At 51.9% G+C, this 18324-nt stretch overlaps 2 protein-coding genes and 1 pseudogene across 2 annotated transcripts; all 3 read left to right on the top strand.

Moving 5' to 3' along the window:
- Positions 1 to 68: 68 nt before the first annotated feature.
- Positions 69 to 1014, top strand: LOC131084572 (mas-related G-protein coupled receptor member H-like). The gene is given in 2 exon segments (XM_058026143.1): positions 69 to 104; positions 106 to 1014. Coding segments are annotated over 2 exon segments (945 nt in total).
- Positions 1015 to 4962: 3948 nt separating this feature from the next.
- LOC131084571 (mas-related G-protein coupled receptor member H-like) lies at positions 4963 to 5879 on the top strand. The gene is given in 2 exon segments (XM_058026142.1): positions 4963 to 5071; positions 5074 to 5879. Coding segments are annotated over 2 exon segments (915 nt in total).
- Positions 5880 to 11359: 5480 nt separating this feature from the next.
- Positions 11360 to 15881, top strand: LOC131084924 (mas-related G-protein coupled receptor member H-like; annotated as a pseudogene).
- The last annotated feature ends 2443 nt before the right edge of the window (positions 15882 to 18324 follow it).

Below are 18324 nucleotides of genomic sequence, written 5' to 3'. Positions count from 1 at the left end.
GCACTCACTGCCCATCCACTCTGACCACAGCCAGGGGCCACATCCCACTGCCTGCCCAGCGTCCATCCATGGAGGTGACCACCGTGTCCCCCCCACACCAACTAATCCACTGAAGGAGATGATCTGTGTGGGACAGATGTCACTGATGTGGCCATACACAGTGTGACACTGCTCATCTGCCTCTGTGGGCTGGCTGGGAACGGGGCTGTCATCTGGGTCCTCGGGTTCCGCATCAAGAGGGACACCATGAAACCCATCACTGCCTACATCCTAGACCTGGCCCTCATCAACTTCCTCTTCCTCATCTTCATGGTCCCCTCCACTCTGCTCTTCCTGCAGGAGGATTTCTCCTGCTCCTCCATCATGGCCCCTGCATACATAAACTTCTTTTTCCTCGTCTTCCGGATGTTCTACAGCGTAGGGCTGTACCGGCTGACGGCCATCAGCATCGAGAGGGGCAGGTCCATGCTCTGCCCACCTGGGCTCTTCTGCCACCTTCCCCAGGACCTCTCATGGGTGGTGGTCAGTGCCATGCTCTGGGCCCTTTCCATCACTGCCATCGCTGCCATTTCTGCAGTGAATTCCCTGTGCCAGTCACAGGAACACAAGCTCTGCCAGGGAGCTCTCATCTCCCTGTACATCCTCAGCTTCCTCGTCTTTGCTCCATCCATGGTCATTTCCAGCACAATCCTCTTCATTCACTTCAAGGGTAGCTCCCAGCAGCAGCAATCCAAGAGCCTTGACATCATTGTCTTCCTGGCTGTGCTCCTCACTCTCCCCCTCAGTCTCTGGAATTTCCTGCAGCAGCTCAGCTACACCACTGTGTCCCCCCCAGTTGTTCTCCTGTTTGCCTGCATGCACAGCAGCATCAACCCCTTCATCTACATCTCAGTAACAAAGTGCTGGAGGCACTGCTCCATGGGGTCCCTCAGGGAGTGCCTCCAGAAGGTGTTGGAGGAGCCAGAAGGGAGCAGTGCCCCCAGTAAAGATGCCACCATGGACACAGGGGTCTGAGCCTGTTGAACCCTTCAAGTGCCCCCATGCAGGACCATGGGGCAGTGACTTAGGATCACCCTCCCACCCTTATTCCTGCACAGCAGGAGCAGTGAAAAGGGCCATGTGGGAGGTATGTTCTGCACAGAGCACACTGGAGCATGGATTTGCTCCTCCCTCACAGGTCTTAGGGCACTGTTCCCCAAATGGATCCTTCCCGACATGGCTGTGACACCAAAATTCCCCCTGGCACCTGGTTCCTGCATCCCACTGAGGTCTGACATCAATAAACAGCACTGTGAACCCTGAGCTGCCTTTGCCACCTCTGCCAGCGCTTCCCGGCTTCCTCTGGCTGCTGCTGCCACCCGGGAATGTGGCTGGAGGAAGGGGACAGAGAGGTGGTTAGCCAGGAATTCTGTGACTGTTTAGAAATTTCTGTAATTAATTATGTTTAATTAGTCAGGCATATTTGACTGTAGATTTTAGCTGGTTTTGATTTAGATCTGTGTTGACTTAGTGTCAGTAGAAAACTCAATCAACCCATAACCTTTAGTTAACTTAATCAATTGTTGGAGAAGAAAACTCAATGAAGTTTTTTAATGGTTATCATATAACTAGAAATTAATTGGATGCCAAAGAATAAGAAGGATATCTAGAGTGAACTAGGCATTTGGAAGCCCATTCACACCAGAGGGCTTGATTAATAAATTGCAAGAGATAAATTGCAATGCCTATAAGGGAGCCATTTCCTAAACTTGTACACCTCAGAAAACATAATCAGTGGCAACTGTCTAACCAAGACATCAAATTTAATAAGACATTGTTTAGCTGGAAAAAACCTGGGTTATGCATTAAACTAAGACAAGCTATTCTGGTAGTAATTAAAAGAAACAAAACATCTATACCTTGGGGTAAGAAACTGGGAGCACTTTTGGATGTACCTATTAAAAAATCTTGGATATTGTCTGGAATTGACCCGATAATATTGGCTTTCGCATTTTTGTATTAGCCTATGCATGTTGTTACTGATTATAAGTATTTAGAAATTGTATCAAATATAATTCTTTTTAGCTGCATGTAAGTATAATATAATCTATCATCTTTTGTATGCGCTGTATTGCTCACAGAAATAGTAGTTTAATGAATATAACATGTATGTATCACTTATGGAAATAATAGTGTGATGAATGTATTGTGTTACAGACCTCAGCAAAACATAAGATGTGAAAAATGCTTTTGTGTAACTAAAAACAGTGTAAGGCATCCACTGACCAACCTCTCCAAGTGAGAACCATGACTCAAACCGGAGTGTGAAAAACGCAGGCAAAGGAGTTCCCGAAACATCAGAAAGTTCGCAAGACTGTTTGAATAATGCATGAAACACATGAATATGCATGCATTTCAGCAATGTAACAGTATAAAAACAACATTGTCTGTATACACAACCCTCTCCCTCTCTCCCTATTATTTGGCTGTTGGCCAGGAGCAGCAGAGCGCTGGAAATAGTGTCCTTTTTTATCCTGTTACTATAATTATTATTAAACATTTAAAACTCTAAACAGTGATTCTGTTTCTCACAATAGTGTATAAAAATGCCTGACAATTGTTTCTTTGGACATATCTTTGGCAAATAAATTTCCAATACATTCACAATTTTGACTCAAAATTTATATTAGTCTAACATGCTTTTGCTGTTAGACTTCAACGTCTTGGTGTCAGAGGGGACACAGCCATGGCTTGTGCTCCCTGCAGCAACCATGATCCCCAGTGCCCAGAGCTGGGCTGGCACAGACAGGATGGCCCAGGGGCTCAGCATTCCCCACCCCGAGGGCTCTGTGTCACAGAAAAGATCGCCCCAGGGATCTTTAATTACTATTTTTGTGAGCCAGGAGCAGAGGTGCATTTGCCGTCAGAAATTCTTCCTCTCCACTGCCTTCAGCTGATCCCTCAGCAGGCTCAGGTGGTGCAGCAGGAAGGAGAGGAGGAGGCCGTGATCCTCAGCACAGCCACCCCTTCCAGGAGCAGGGTGACACCTGTGTTTGTCACCATGGGCTCCACGGGGCATCACCCCCCACCCTGGGGCTTCCCTGAGGCCACCAGCCCCACCACACCCCACACCTTCTCTCCAGCCCCACCACACCCCACACCTTCCCACCACATCTTCCCAGCAGCTCCATCATGTCCCACCCCTCCCACACCACCCTCCCATCCCACTCCCCATGCAGCCCACCCACCTCCCGTCCTTCCCATCCCTCCCAGTCCCGGGCCTCAGGCTCCAGTCCCTCCCCACGGGCTGCTCACCCCAGCCTGCCCCGGAAGGCTTTGGGGCCGTCTTTCTCTTGGAGATGCCCCTCCCCAGCTCCATCCCTGCTCTCCAGCCCCCCAACCTCCTCTGGACACAAACAAGAGGCACTACAGGGATGGCTCCACTGCTGTTCATTGGGCTGCAGAAGCATGGAATTGCCAGGAGGAGCAGAAACACTGCTGGGGCTCCTGAGTGGGGCAGGAGAGGAGCGGGGCTGTCTGGAGGGGAAGGCAGCCTGGCGGGAATTTCTAGAGGATGTCAGAGGGGGGCATGATGCCTTAAGATTTTAGCATTTCTATTTTTCATATCCTGTACTGCATTAGTGGATTACTCTAAACTCCATGGAAAGTGTTAGTTAACTGTCTGCACATTTTGGTCAGACAAAACAATCCCTCTAGGCCTGAAATTCAAGGACACTCTACTGCCTCAGGCCCAGAAAAGTACAGACAAAAGTGAGTTGTGGGAGGCAAAACTGGGGCTAAGTGACATCATTACCTGAAGCTGTCATTGGAGGATTAACCCCAGATTTGTAAATGGACCACACATATATCTGTCTGGAAAACTCATGGCCATTGTCCATTTTGGGTGCAGCCCCTCTTAGAGGCTTTGAAAGCCCAAGGTGAACCTTTGGAAGGCCTTTCATCAAAGCCTCCTTTTATTCTCTTCACCTGCTCTGGCCTCTGTTCCAGGGAGCCAGCCCAAGGCATCAGGCAGACAGGGGCTGGAGGGGGCAGGAGGGCTCTGGGTGCCACCAATGCCAAATCTGCCACTGGAGAGCAGCAGAGCCCAACAGGCCACACCTGCAGCCAGGGAGAGGCCAGGGAATGGGAACCCATCGGGATGGCATGGCATGGGATGGGATGGGATGGGATGGGATGGGATGGGATGGGATGGGATGGGATGGGATGGGATGGATCTGGAGTGATATCAAAATCAGACAGAATAAAGTTCCTAACATCAACAAATGGTGTTACCAAGGGAATTATTGGGCAGCAGGACACACAGAAGGATCTCTCCTTATTTCTGTTTGTGTTATGAGACTTCACAACATCCTTTTTATTCATTATAACCATACATTAAAAGTTTTTCTTATCTAGAACATAAACATTATTTTCCTAGAACTCATTTCCATGCAAACTCTTCCTTCTGGAAGTCCTTTTATGATCCTGGAGGTTCTTTCAGAGGGGCTTCTTGTGGTTGTATTCCCTAATTGCTGAGACATTAAAGGTGACCATGTCTTGAACTTTTTCTTCAGCCATGGACTGTTGCTTCGTGTTACAGAACTTTCTCTAAAAATACTGCGGACTCCTTATCTGTTTCTGCACTGGCTCCAGCCACGTTTATCACTGGGGTCCACATCCTTACGTATTTTTATCTTTTTCCCCAGTTAGTCTTTAAGCAAGTCCAAAAGAGTTGAAAATGTTGTTCTCTGTTATTTCTCGATCCCTGGCACACCAGCCCAACCCTCCCACATCTCTCTCCCACCACAGCATTTCCACTTCCCTCCTCCCCTACACATCTCACTCCTCCCCACTGAACACTTTTCACTGAAGGGAGCTGCTGAGGAGCCACATGGTCCATCCCTGCATTCTCCAAGCACTGACTGCCCATCCTCTCTGACCACAGCCAGGGGCCACATCCCACTGCCTGCCCAGCGTCCATCCATGGAGGTGACCACCGTGTCCTCATCTCCTGCCTCACCCACTGAAGGAGATGATCTGTGTGAGACAGATGTCACCACTGTGGCCATACACAGTGTGACCCTGCTCATCTGCTCTGTGGGCTGTCTGGGAATGGGGCTGTCATTGGCCTCCTCAGCCTGAAAACGAGGAACTCTGGCATCTTTGGCTTCGCTGTCATTGACTTCCTCTACTTCCTCTTTGCGGTCCCCTCTGCCCTCCTCCTGCTGGTGGAGGACGTGTCCTGCTCTCCTATTCTGCCCCTGACGTACCTGAGTGTCCTTTTCATTATATCAGCGATCTCCTACTACATAGGGCTGTTGTGGCTGATAGTCAACAGCACAATGCTGTATATGTGCAAGATCTGCTGGCTCTGCTGCCGCAGGGAGCTTCCCGAGTGCCCGAGGCTGGGGCAGATCAGTGTCCATAAGTGCGCCTTCGGTCTTCTCATCATTGTCATTTTCATGGTAACATCCCTGTGCCCACTATTGCAGGAGCACTGCTGTGTTCCTCTCATCTCCATGTACACCATCGTGCTGCTCCTCTTTGTTGCACCTGTGGTCATTTCTGGCACAATTGATTTCATTAAGGCCAAGTGGGGCTCCCAGCAGCAGCAACCCAAGAGGCGCGACATCGTTACCTTTCTCATGGCACTGTTCCTTCTCTTCCTCAGCCTGTGCAATTTCCTGCAGCAGCTCGGTTATATGGATGTGCCCTCTCAGGTTGTTTTCCTCCTCGCCTGCATCAACAGCACCATCAAACCCTTTATCTACTTCTTGGTGGGGAGGTGCTGGAGGCCCTGCTCCATGGGGTCCCTCCGGCTCTCCCTCCAGAGGGTCTTTGAGGAGCTGCGAGAAAACACTGCCCACCACAATGATCCTGCCATGGACACAGTGCTCTGAGCCTGCTGATCCCTTCCACTGATCTGCTGAATAACCTCAGCACAGAGGCTGAGAGTTTGCTTGAACCTCCTGATTCATCACTATCCACAGGATCACCCTGCCTTTATTAGTGTATTCCTGCAGGAGAATGGAGCAGGGGCATTGCCTTGGGTGATTTTTGTGGGATGCTCTGCAGGGAGCACATTGCACCATGGCTTTCCTCCTCCCTCCTGGATCCACATGGCTCCAAGCAGTGCAGCTGGGCTCAGTGCTGCTCCCCACCTCTATTCCCCATGCAATGACCCTCATGGCCTCAGCCCCAGGGAATGAACTCCATCTCCTTTGGCTCAGCAGATGAGTTCCATGGTGTTTCCAGGGAGCTCTTGCCTGCAAAGAATGGGACACCTTAATCCCTGGGGACACACCCAGCACTACAGGGTGGCAGTGATTTCCCAAATCGCTGCAGGGCTGGTGCCTCTGGATGGCAGGAGAGGGGCTGGGATCACAGGGAGCATCCTTCCCCTTCTGTCCAGCAGAGCCAGCCCTGCATTCCCAGCTGATGGGAAGGGACACCCGGTAGGGCTGCAGAGCTGGGGAGGGACAGCAACATTCCCTTATCCTTTCAGTGGGAATTTGTTACATTCTTCAATTCCAGAAATAAATCCTTCTGAATATCAAAGAGCAGGATCAAAGTTGAACTCCATTCAACCCTTGTGCAGGTGACCAAAAAGAGCTTTAAACATGGAAATTCTCATCTGTCCTAGATTGACTATATGATGCTTTTATCCCCAATCATCTTGTTCTGTTCGTGCTGAAAAATTGTTTTGCACCTTTAAGACTAGTTTCAGAGAGAGAGTGGGGGAAGAGAAGAAGCTGCAGTTTGTTTTCAGACACTGCACATCCTCCTCCACATTCCTGCTCATGGACTGTGCTGTCTCCAGAGGGACAGACAGTCGAACAGAACTCTCCTTTGCTTTTAGTTAGTTTTAGCTAGCTGAGGAAAAGAAATTCCCTGGACTGTGGGATTTTTTGCTTTTTCTTTGGACCTGTTCAAATCTACCCGGGACTGAACACCCAGCAGAGCACTGGGAGCTCACACCTGTGGCCCACCAGGCCGGGCCTGGGCCAGGGAATTTACAGCACCAGAAGGACTGATAAGGGACTGAGTGAGCCAAACTACACTCCACAACAAAGACTTCCTGAATTTGTCAACGCTTCAGAACATCAAGAGATTTTATTGTTGAATATTGTTTCCATTTCTTGTGCTTGTGAATACTTTCCTTGTTAAATAAACAGTTTTTTCACTTTTCTCTCAGGAAATCTTTTCCTGAACCAGCGGGGGGTGAGGGGTGAACTGCTTGAATTTGTTTTCTAGAAAGATCCCATTTGAAGGTTTCCTCCGAAATTTACACCTCCCAAACCATTCCATGAGACATCCTCATAACATCAAGCATCCAGTCAGGCAGGAGTTCCCCTGCTGCACACAGCACCAGCCTGACAGAGCTCAAGGAGCATTTGCACAATGCTCTCAGGCACAGGCTGGGATTGTTCGGATGTCCTGTGCAGGGCCAGGAGCTCAACTCCATGCTCGTTGTGGCTCCCTTGCAACTCTGGATATTTTATGGTTCTATTTTATGCTGAGTATCTTTCATGATGATTCCACCTGATGATGATTCCACTGTATTGTCTCTATGCCCTGACTCTGGCACAAAAGCCTCAAAAGCCCTCTGGAAGGCAACACTACCAGAGGGGGGGAATTCCTTTGCACAGCTCCCAACCAGGAAGTCAGTCAGAGGGTGGGCACTGCTGTTGGCCCAGGAGCCAGAGCACAGCCCCATTCCCACCATCCCACACAGGCACAGCAGCAGCAGCAGCAGCAGCAGGACAGGCACTTTGCTCCACTGCCTGTTGTCACACTGGCTCCAGTTGTCGTGGCTCTCCTCATTCCAGCTCCCCTGGGATGCCTTCCCACCGGGCTGGCTCCAGCAGGCAGGGCTGGCTCCCTCCGTGCCAGGGGACAAAGTGCTCATGGTGACACCTCTGCTGCTTCTCCTGCCCTCACACAGCTGCAGGGGTGACAAACAGACACACCAGAGCAACGCTGCTGTCCCCCAAATGTGGCTTTTCCATCTTTTCCCACCCACAGCTTCCATGTGGAGCAGCACAGGGAGGGGTGAGGGACAGGACAGATGGCAAGGAGGATGTGGGAGCCTGGTCCTGTGTGCCTGGCACAAAGCCAGGGAGATACCTCCTTCCTGGCTGTGGAAATGACAGAGCTGGAGCAGGAAAACAATTGGAGAAGGAGAGGATTGCCCATGGAATTACCAGAGAGCAAATGGCTTTGGGATGGATCTGAGCTGGACTCTCAGGTGTCAGTTGATATCACTGAGCTGCTGGATTCCTTCAGTGGGACTCCTGTTTCAATATTCCCTCCCTTTTCCGACAGTGTTTATAGCTCTTAATTCCCTACAGACCTCAGTTCTACCCCCAAAATCAATCACCAGGTTCCACCCAATGAGGGGGCCCTGATGAAGGTGGAAGAGAAGAGTCTGACCTGGTTTCCTCTGGCAGCCTGGAGAACTTGCCTGCAGTGCCCTGCCCTCAGCTGCCAGGCTCCAGCTGCTGTCCCTGGGCCGGGATCTGCAGGAGGTTCCCTGGAATGGTCCCTTGGGAAAGGGGAGCGCAGCCCGCGGGCTGAGCCCGAGCAGCGTCCGGCACGGGCTCTGTCCCAGCTCCTGCCACAGCCCCTGCTCTCCGTGCTGCCTCGTGTTCTCCAGGGCTCTCACACACAGGCAGCTGCCTCAGAGCCTGCCACGGGCTCAGGGCTCTGCTCCTCAGCTGCTCTTCACTCTGCCCGGGAAATGAGCAACGGGAGAGAGCCTCAGCAACCACACCTGTGCCCAAAGCACTTGGGCTCCATCTCAGCTGCATCTTTCATTTTTAAAACAATCCCAATTCCAAAATCTTGTCTCTTCAACAGCCTGGACTTGCTCCACTCATTGCAGAGGTGGATCCTTAGACCCTGCACTATAAAACGCCCTGTTAAACTTTCCTTTCTGATTCAAATCTAGTTTTCCCATGTGTGTTCCACAATTTCTCCTGTACTTCATCTTCACCACACAGTTTGCCAGAGGACCCATATATTAACCAATTCTCTGTGTGAGCTGGAGCACTGGCACACAGCAGAGGGATGATTTAGGATGTCTTCTGAGGAGAGACAAATCCATGATGCTCTCTTGGCTTTAATCTTATAAAGTTGCAGGTTTCATCTTTGTCATCCTCTACACTCCCTTTGCAGTCAGGCAGCAGCCTACAGTAAATTCCAAAGTTTTCCTAGAAAACTGAGGTGAGATGATTCCCACCCTGGCTGAAATGTGCCTCAGGGATCTGGGGTGTTCCTCCTGGAAACTGCTGGCCCTAGGACCAGAACTGTCACCTCTCTTCCCTGCTGACACCGTGTTTGTGTCCCCAGCTATGGAATCTCACATCCCCTCACCAGCCCAGTCCTTTCAAGGGCAAACACTTCATGATCCAGGAGGTGATGGGGCTCCGGACAGTTGGAGTGGCATTTTGGACAAGGGCTTGGAGTGACAGAACAAGGGGGAATGGCTTCTCAGTGACAGAGGATATTGGGAAGAAATCCTTCCCTGTGAGAGTGCTGAAGGCTCTGGCACAGGCTGCCCTGTGAGGCTGTGGCTGTCCCTGGATCCCTGGAAATGTCCAAGGCCAGGCTGGATTTTGTTTGAGGCAATCTGGGATAGTGGAATGTGTCCCTGCTGGCAGATGGACAGTCTGGGATCAGACAACCACAGAAACAACCCCAAGTGTTCCCAGGACTGAGGAGGAGCAGGAGCGGCTCTGGTGAAGGGCTGGCAGGGAGTTCACAGCACCCTGGTCCCTGATAGCTTTCACTGCATCATCAAGGGGATTGGCAGTAATTGGGTGGGCTCCAAGTGCTGATAGCCTGGCTGCAAGCAACTGAGTGCTGTCCTTCCCTTGGGCTGTGTGAGACTGGGGTAGGATGACAAAAATGGGAATTCTTCTCTCTGTTTTGCTTCCTTGGGCGCAGGGGAGGTTTTGGCAACGGTTCTGGAGCTCTTCCCAAAATGGGAGCAGTTTCTGAGAAGCAGTCAGATGCTTCACCAGCACTGCCAGCAGCATTCCAGTGCCACCAGCACTACCAGCATCCCTCTGCTGCTGGAGAGAAAATGAGCCCTCAGGGAAGAGAAACAAGGAATGGTAGAGAGAAGGCAGTTAGAGTATGTGACATTCTGCAGGGAAAAAATGTTTCTAAATAGAAGAAACCGAGGAGCCATTTGTAGAATTCTTCTGGTGGACTTGTGACAAAAGTCACTTCCTTTGTGGCAAAGAAAAAAAAATTCAAGATAAATAACTCGGAGGCAATGGAGCTCTGATGCTGCTGAATTTGTAAAACAACTTCCACCTGCCCTATGACCCCACTGAGCCTTGGGGAGCAGCACCAGGACAAGGCCCAGAGAGGAGACAGTGGGGCAGGAATGGGGAGCTCCTGGTGAGCTGGGCACTTTCTCCTTCATGTCCCTGACCTGGCAGGAGCCGCTTTAGGACACGGATCCCAAAGGAGCAAGAGGGACCAGGAAGCGCCACTGATCTGCACAGAGCCCTTTGCCTGCTGCTGCCCCACAGGGAACAGGTCAGTGGAATGTTTGCCTTCCTCCCTACCCCACCTTCCTCTCCTGCAGCAGCTGCTCTGTTCCTGACACCCTCTCCCAGTGACTGCAGGGCCCTGCCCAGCTACCCCTCTCCTCTGCCTTGAGCTTCCCTTCCACATCCCCTGCTGAACTGCCCAATCCTCCCATCTCACTCCTCCTCACTGAATCCTTCCCACTGCAGGGAGCTGCTCACGAGCCACATGGTCCATCCCTGGATTCTCCAAGCACTGACTGCCCATCCACTCTGACCACAGCCAGGGCCACATCCCACTGCCTGCCCAGCGTCCATCCATGGAGGTGAGCACCGTGTCCCCCCCTGCCATCTCACCCACTGAAGGAGATGATCTGTGTGAGACAGATGTCACTGATGTGGCCATACACAGTGTGACAGTGCTCATCTGAGGAGCCAGAGCACAGCCCTGTTCCCAGCCTGAAAACCCATAACTCTGGCATCTTCAAGCTGCCTGTTGCCGACTTCCTCTTCCTTCTCCTCACCGTCCTCTCTGCCCTCCTCTTCCTGGTGGAGGATGTGTCCTGCTCTCCTATTCTGCCCTTGCTGTACCTGCGTTTCCTTTTCCAGCTCTCAGTGGTCTCCTACGGCTGGAGGCTGTTCTGGCTCAGGCCTGCTGGCACTGTGCTCTACATGTACCAGATCTTCCAGCACTGCCACTGGGACCATTCCGAGAGAATGTGGCTGGTGATGGGAAGTGTCAGTCCTGGGCCTTCTTTGCTCTCTTCACTGTCATTCCCTCCATGATATTCTTTTGTCACTCACAAGAGCAGGAGCACTGCAGGGCACCTCTCATCTCCATGTACACCATCATCCTGTTCCTCTTGGCTGCACCCGTTGCCATTTCTGACACAATTGACTTCATGAAGGCCAAGTTGGGCTCCCAGCAGCAGCAGCAGCAGCAACCCAAGAGGCACGACATGGTTCTCCACCTCACTGCACTGTCAACACTCCGCCTCAGCTTCTGCCATTTCCTGCAGCAGCTTGGGTACATCAATGTGCTCTCCCAGGCTGTTTTCCTGTTCACCTGTACCAAGAGCAGCCTCAAACACCCCCTTCATCTACTTCTGGGCAGGGAGCTCCTGGAGAGCCTTTTCCACAGTGAGCTACTGGAGGCATTGTACAGTGAGGTCACTCCAGCTTTCCCTCCAGAGGGTCTTTGAGGAGCAGAAAGAAAGAACAGCTCACATCACTGAGTCCCCAGAGACACGGGGATGTGAGCCTGTGGATGCCTTCCGCTACTCTGCTGAAGGACCTCGGCCAGAGGCTAAGAGTTTCCTTGATATTAACCAGGAATTCCTGATGAATAAATATCCACGGGATAAGCCTTGCTGTGGTGGTGTATTCCTGCAGGAGAAGGGAGCAGGAGCATTGCCTTGGGTGATTTGTGTGGGATGCTCTGCAGGGAGCACATTGGAGCATGGCTTTCCTCCTCCCTCCTGCATCCACATGGCTCCAAGCAGTGCAGCTGGGCTCAGTGCTGTTCCCCAGCTCTATTCCCCATGGAATGACCCTCATGGCCTCGGCCCCAGGGAATGAACTCCATCTCCTTTGGCTCAGCAGATGAATTCCATGGTGTTTTCAGGGAGCTCTTGCCTGCACTGTAACACATTTAATCCCTGGGGACACACCCAGCACAGGGTGGCAGTGATTTCCCAAATCGCTGCAGGGCTGGTGCCTCTGGATGGCAGGAGAGGGGTTGGGATCACATGGAACATCCTTCCCCTTCTGTTTTTTTTTTTTATTATTTCTCTTTAAGCTTTGCAGTTCTTCTAATACGAGTACTATGTTCATGTCAAAAGTTGTAATGCTGATCTCTGACCGTGGTGGGGAGCCGAAGCCCGAAGTGCTGCACAAGCTTCAGGAAGGCGGGAGGGAGGAAGAGCTTTGTTGGATGAGCGGAATATGTCTGAATGCGGGGGATGGATTACAAAGTGGGTACAAAACCTGTTACTATTTTGGGCAGTGTGCCTCTGGCTGCGAGTGAGCATTAAGTGCTTTTCATTATACTTTATTTGGTCTCTTGCTGTATTTTAATAAATTTCTAAAAAATTTAAGTGATGCGTCGTTTCTCACAAAAAACAAAAACACCACTTGATTTTTAGGGGAAAATGAAAACAATCAAGATCAATAACTCAGAGGCTGTGGAACTCCAAGCAAGCCGAAGTTGTAAAACCAGAATGACCCAGGCACTGAGACTTATGAAACAGCAGCAGGTCATGGCACGGAGAGCAGCCGGCTGAATGGGGAGCTCCTGGTGACGTGGGCACTTTCTCCTTCATGTCCCTGACCTGGTAGGAGCCGCTTTAGGACATGGATCCCAAAGGAGCAAGAGGGACCAGGAAGCGCCGCTGATCTGCACAGAGCCCTTTGCCTGCTGCTGCCCCACAGGGAACAGGTCAGTGGAATGTTTGCCTTCCTCCCTACCCCACCTTCCTCTCCTGCAGCAGCTGCTCTGTTCCTGACACCCTCTCTCGGTGACCGCAGGGCCCTATCCAGCTCCCCCCTCCTCTGCCCTGTGCATCCCCTCTGTATCTTGACATGGAATCGGCTGAAATAAACTCTCTAACACAATGAGAACCATTTGGAAGCAGAAATTCCATATCTGCACAGAAGGATCTCTCTCTGATCTTTGTGTGGTGAGACTTCACAACAGGGGTTTTATCCATCATAACCACGCAGAGCCATTACAGTGTCTTTCGCATCTAATACATAAACATCACTTTCCTAGGACCCCTTTGCAGGTATCGACGTCCTTCTCTAAGTACTCTCCTGATCCTGGAGGTTCATTCAGAGGGGTCTCTGGTGGTCATATTCACTGAGTGCTGAGATATTAAAGGTGACCTTGCCTTTAACTTTTCCTTTGGCCACATGCTCTTGCTTCTTGTTACAGAACTTACCTCAAAACCACTGCAAGCCTCCTTATCAGTTTCAGCATTGGCTCCAGGCACATTTATCATCCTGTGTGATTCTGAGGAGCACCTTGGAGCTGGGATTTCCCCCTCCCTCCTGACTCCTAGAACCCTATGGCCAGAAGGAGCAGGACACTGCCGGGGCTCCCTATTGGAGCAGGGCAGGATCAGGGCTGTTGGGTGGAAAAGGAAACCCTGGGGACAATGTGGGGTGTTGCAGGCAGTTTTGGAGGCGTTAGGAGAGGCTTGGAGCGGGTTGGAGGGGGTCTGGATGCAAACAATCCGAAATCTCCCCACTGGAGGAGAGCAGAGCCTGACAGGCGACGCTCAGAGTGGGGGTAACAGCTCCATCTGGGAAAGCTGTGGGATGTGACAGGATGGGGTGAGGATGTCGAGCAGGGTAGGGATGGGGATGGCGATGGGGAGCAGAGATGAGGATGGGATCGGGATAGGAGGAGGAAGCAGCTCAAATGTGCGTCCTCAGCCCAGAGCATGTTTTTGCAATGATCTCCGAGCCCTTCCTGGAACAGGAGTTGTTTCTGAGAAGCACCCAGCTGCCTCACCAGCACTGCCATCACTGGCAGCATTATGGTGCAACCAGCACCACCAGCATCCCTCTGCTGCTGGAGGGACAGTGACCCCTCAGGGAAGACAAAGGAGGAATGGTAGAAACTTATTTAGAGAGGGCAGGCAGTTGCAGAATGGGACACTCTGCAGGGAAGAAGTGTTACTCATCAGGAGGGAAAGAGGAACCAATAACAAAAAAATTCATTTAGAGCTTCTGAGAAAAGCCACTTCCTCTGAAGAAAAGAAAAAGAAAGAAACAAAAAACCACACGCTAGATAATTAACTCAGAGGAAATGAATTTCTGAAGCAGGTAAAGTTACAATTTTTAACTTCCTCACTCCCGTGTGATTCAACCAAGCCTTGGGGAGCAACACCAGCAAAGGGCACAGGGAGGAGACAAAAGGACGGGAGTGGAGAGCTCCTGGTGACCTGGGCACTTTCTCCTTCATGTCCCTGACCTGGCAGGAGCCGCTTTAGGACATGGATCCCAAAGGAGCAAGAGGGACCAGGAAGCGCCGCTGATCTGCACAGAGCCCTTTGCCTGCTGCTGCCCCACAGGGAACAGGTCAGTGGAATGTTTGCCTTCCTCCCTACCCCACCTTCCTCTCCTGCAGCAGCTGCTCTGTTCCTGACACCCTCTCCCGGTGACTGCAGGGCCCTCCCCAGATCATCCATCCTCTGCTCTGCACTTCCCTTCCCCATCCCCTGCTAACCAGCCCAATACTCCCACCTCCCTCTCGCACCCCACATTTTCCACCACCCTTCTCCACTGCACATCTCACTTCTCCCCACTGAATCCTTCCCACTGCAGGGAGCTACTGAGGAGCCACATGGTCCATCCCTGCATTCTCCAAGCACTGACTGCCAATCCACTCTCACCACAGCCAGGGGCCACATCCCACTGCCTGCCCAGCATCCATCCATGGAGGTGACCACCGTGTCCCCCCATGTCATCTCACCCACTGAAGGAGATGATCTGTGTGAGACAGATGTCTCCAGCATGGCCATAATCATTTTCACACTGCTCATCTGCCTCTGTGGCCTGGCTGGGAACGGGGCTGTCATCTGGGTCCTTGGGTTCCACATCCAGAGGGACACCATGAAACCCATCACTGCCTACATCCTTGACCTGGCCATCATCAACTTCCTCTTCCTCACCTTCATGGTCCCTCCACTCTGCTCTTCCTGCCGGAGCATTTCTCCTGCTCCTCCATCATGCCCCCACCATCCATACGCTTCCTTTTCCTCCTCTTCCGGATGTTCTACAGCGTAGGGCTGTACTGGCTGACAACATCAGCATTGAGAGGGGCAGGTCCATGCTCTGCCCACCTGGGCTCTTCTGCCACCTTCCCCAGGACCTCTCATGGGTGGTGGTCAATGCCGTGCTCTGGGCCCTTTCCATCACTGCCATCGCTGCCATTTCTGCGGTGAATTCCCTGTGCCAGTCACAGGAACACAAGCTCTGCTGCCGCGGGGCTCTCATCTCCCTGTACATCCTCAGCTTCCTCGTCTTTGCTCCATCCATGGTCATTTCCAGCACAATCCTCTTCATTCACTTCAAGGGTAGCTCCCAGCAGCAGCAATCCAAGAGGCTGGACATCATTGTCTTCCTCGCTGTGCTCCTCACTCTCCCCCTCAGTCTCTGGAATTTCCTGCAGCAGCTCGGCTACACCACTGTGTCCCCCAGGTTGTTCTCCTGTTTGCCTGCATGCACAGCAGCATCAACCCCTTCATCTACATCTCAGTAACAAAGTGCTGGAGGCGCTGCTCCGTGGCGTCCCTCAGGGAGCGCCTCCAGAAGGTGTTTGAGGAGCCAGAAGGGAGCAGTTACACGTGCGTCTGAGCCTGTTGAACCCCAACTGCCCCGATGCAGGACCATGGGCCAGTGACTTAGGATCACCTATTCCCACGGGGAGCAGCCATGGGATGGGATGGGATGGGATGGGATGGGATGGGATGGGATGGGATGCCATGCCATGCCATGCCATGCCATGCCATGCCATGCCATGCCATGCCATGCCATGCCATGCCATGCCATGCCATGCCAATTGGGTAGAGATGATGCTGGGAAGTGATACCACAAGGGGCTGAAATAAGCTTTCATACACAATGGAAATAATTAGGAAATTTGAATTCTTTACCACCATAGCATACACAGATCTCCCCTTGTTCTGCATATGGCAAGAGTTTACAACATGGGTTTTATCCATCATAACCCCACACAGCCATTAAAGTGTGTTTCTTATCGAATACATAAACATCACTTTCCTAGAACTCTTTTCCATGAATTCACCTTCCTCTCAAAGTCTTTCATTGTCATGGAGGATCATTGAGAGGGATCTCTGGTGGTCGCATTCACTGAGTGCTGAGATATTAAAGGTGACCTTGCCTTGAACTTTTCCTTTGGCCATGTGCTCTTGCTTCTTGTTACAGAACCTGCCCCAAGACCCCTGCAGGCCTCCACATCTAATTCTGTACTGGCTCCAGCCACATTTACCATTCTGTATTCTACTGAGTAGCACATTGGAGCTGGGCTTTCCTCCTCTCTTCTGGGTCCTAGAACCCTATGGCCAGGAGGAGCAGGGACACTGATGGGGATCCCAGGTGGAACAGGGGACGGGCTGTCAGGGGAAAAAAAATCAGCCCTGGGTGGGTTCTGAGGTGTCAGAGCAGGCTGGAGGGGTCAGTAGAGTATCAGAGGGGATAGAGGGGGTCTGGATGGTGGCAAAGCCAGAGGAGAGCAGAGCCTGACAGGCCACGCTCAGAGTGGGGGAGCGGCTCCATCTGGGAAACCTGTGGGATGTGATAGGATGGGGTGAGGATGGAGAGTGGGGTGGGAATGGGGTGCAGAGATTGGGATAGGATAGGATAGGATAGGATAGGATAGGATAGGATAGGATAGGATAGGATAGGATAGGATAGGATAGGATAGGATAGGATAGGATAGGGACGAGCTCAGCTCTGGGAGGCTTTGGCAATGATCCCAGAGCTCCTCTCGTAATTGGAGTTACTGCTGAGAAACACCCACCTGACTCACCAGCACTGTCTTCACTGCCAGCATTCCAGTGCCCCAAGCACCACCAGCATCCCTCTGCTGATGGAGGGACTGTGACACCTCAGGGAAGAGAAATGAGGTATGGTAGAAACCAGTCAGGAGAGGGAAGACAGTTGGAGAATGGGACATTTTGCAGGGAAAGAATGTTTCTAATCAGGAGGACCCTTTTGCAAAATATATCATTTGGAGCTTTTCACAAAAGCCACTTCCTCTGTATCAAAAAAGCCAAGGATAAATATCTCAAAGAAAGTGACATTCTGACATAGTGAAAGCTGCAATTTCCAACTCCCCTTTGACGCCATCAAGCCCTGCACAGCAACCAGGACTGGCCAAAGAGTGGAGCCAAAAGGACGGGAGTGGGGAGCTCCTGGTGACCTGGGCACATTCTCCTTCATGTCCCTGACCTGACAGGAGCCGCTTTAGGACATGGATCCCAAAGGAGCAAGAGGGACCAGGAAGCGCCGCTGATCTGCACAGAGCCCTTTGCCTGCTGCTGCCCCACAGGGAACAGGTCAGTGGAATGTTTGCCTTCCTCCCTACCCCACCTTCCTCTCCTGCAGCAGCTGCTCTGTTCCTGACACCCTCTCCTGGTGACCGCAGGGTCCTCCCCAGGTCATCCATCATCTGCCCTGAGCTTTGCTTCTGCATCCCTTGCTGAACAGCTCAACCCTCCCACCTCCCTCTCCCAATCCACAATTTCCACTGCCATCCTTCCCTGCACACCTCACTCCTCCCCACTGAATCCTTCCCACTGCAGGGAGCTGCTCAGGAGCCACATGGTCCATCCCTGGATTCTGCAAGCACTGACTGCCCATCCACTCTGACCACAGCCAGGGGCCACATCCCACTGCCTGCCCAGCGTCCATCCATGGAGGTGACCACCGTGTCCCCATCTCCTGCCTCACTCACTGAAGGAGATGATCTGTGTGAAACAGATGTCACCACCGTGGCCACCCACAGTATGACACTGCTCATCTGCCTCTGTGGGCTGGCTGGGAACGGGGCTGTCATCAGCCTCCTCAGCCTTAGGGGTGATAACTTTTTCATCCGTGGCATGGCTGTCACCGACTTTCTCTTCCTTCTCCTCACAGTCCCCTCTGCTCTCATCCTCCTGGTAGAGGATGTGTCCTGCTCTCTTATCTTGCCCCTGCTGTACCTGCATTTCCTTTTCCGGCTCTCTTTGTTCTCCTGCTACTGGGTATGTTGCCCGATTGATAAATGACACAAAACT

Source organism: Melospiza georgiana, chromosome 6 (genome assembly GCF_028018845.1).
Source record: "Melospiza georgiana isolate bMelGeo1 chromosome 6, bMelGeo1.pri, whole genome shotgun sequence".
NCBI classification, from domain to species: domain Eukaryota; kingdom Metazoa; phylum Chordata; class Aves; order Passeriformes; family Passerellidae; genus Melospiza; species Melospiza georgiana.
This window is presented reverse-complemented; position numbering and strand designations above follow the sequence as displayed.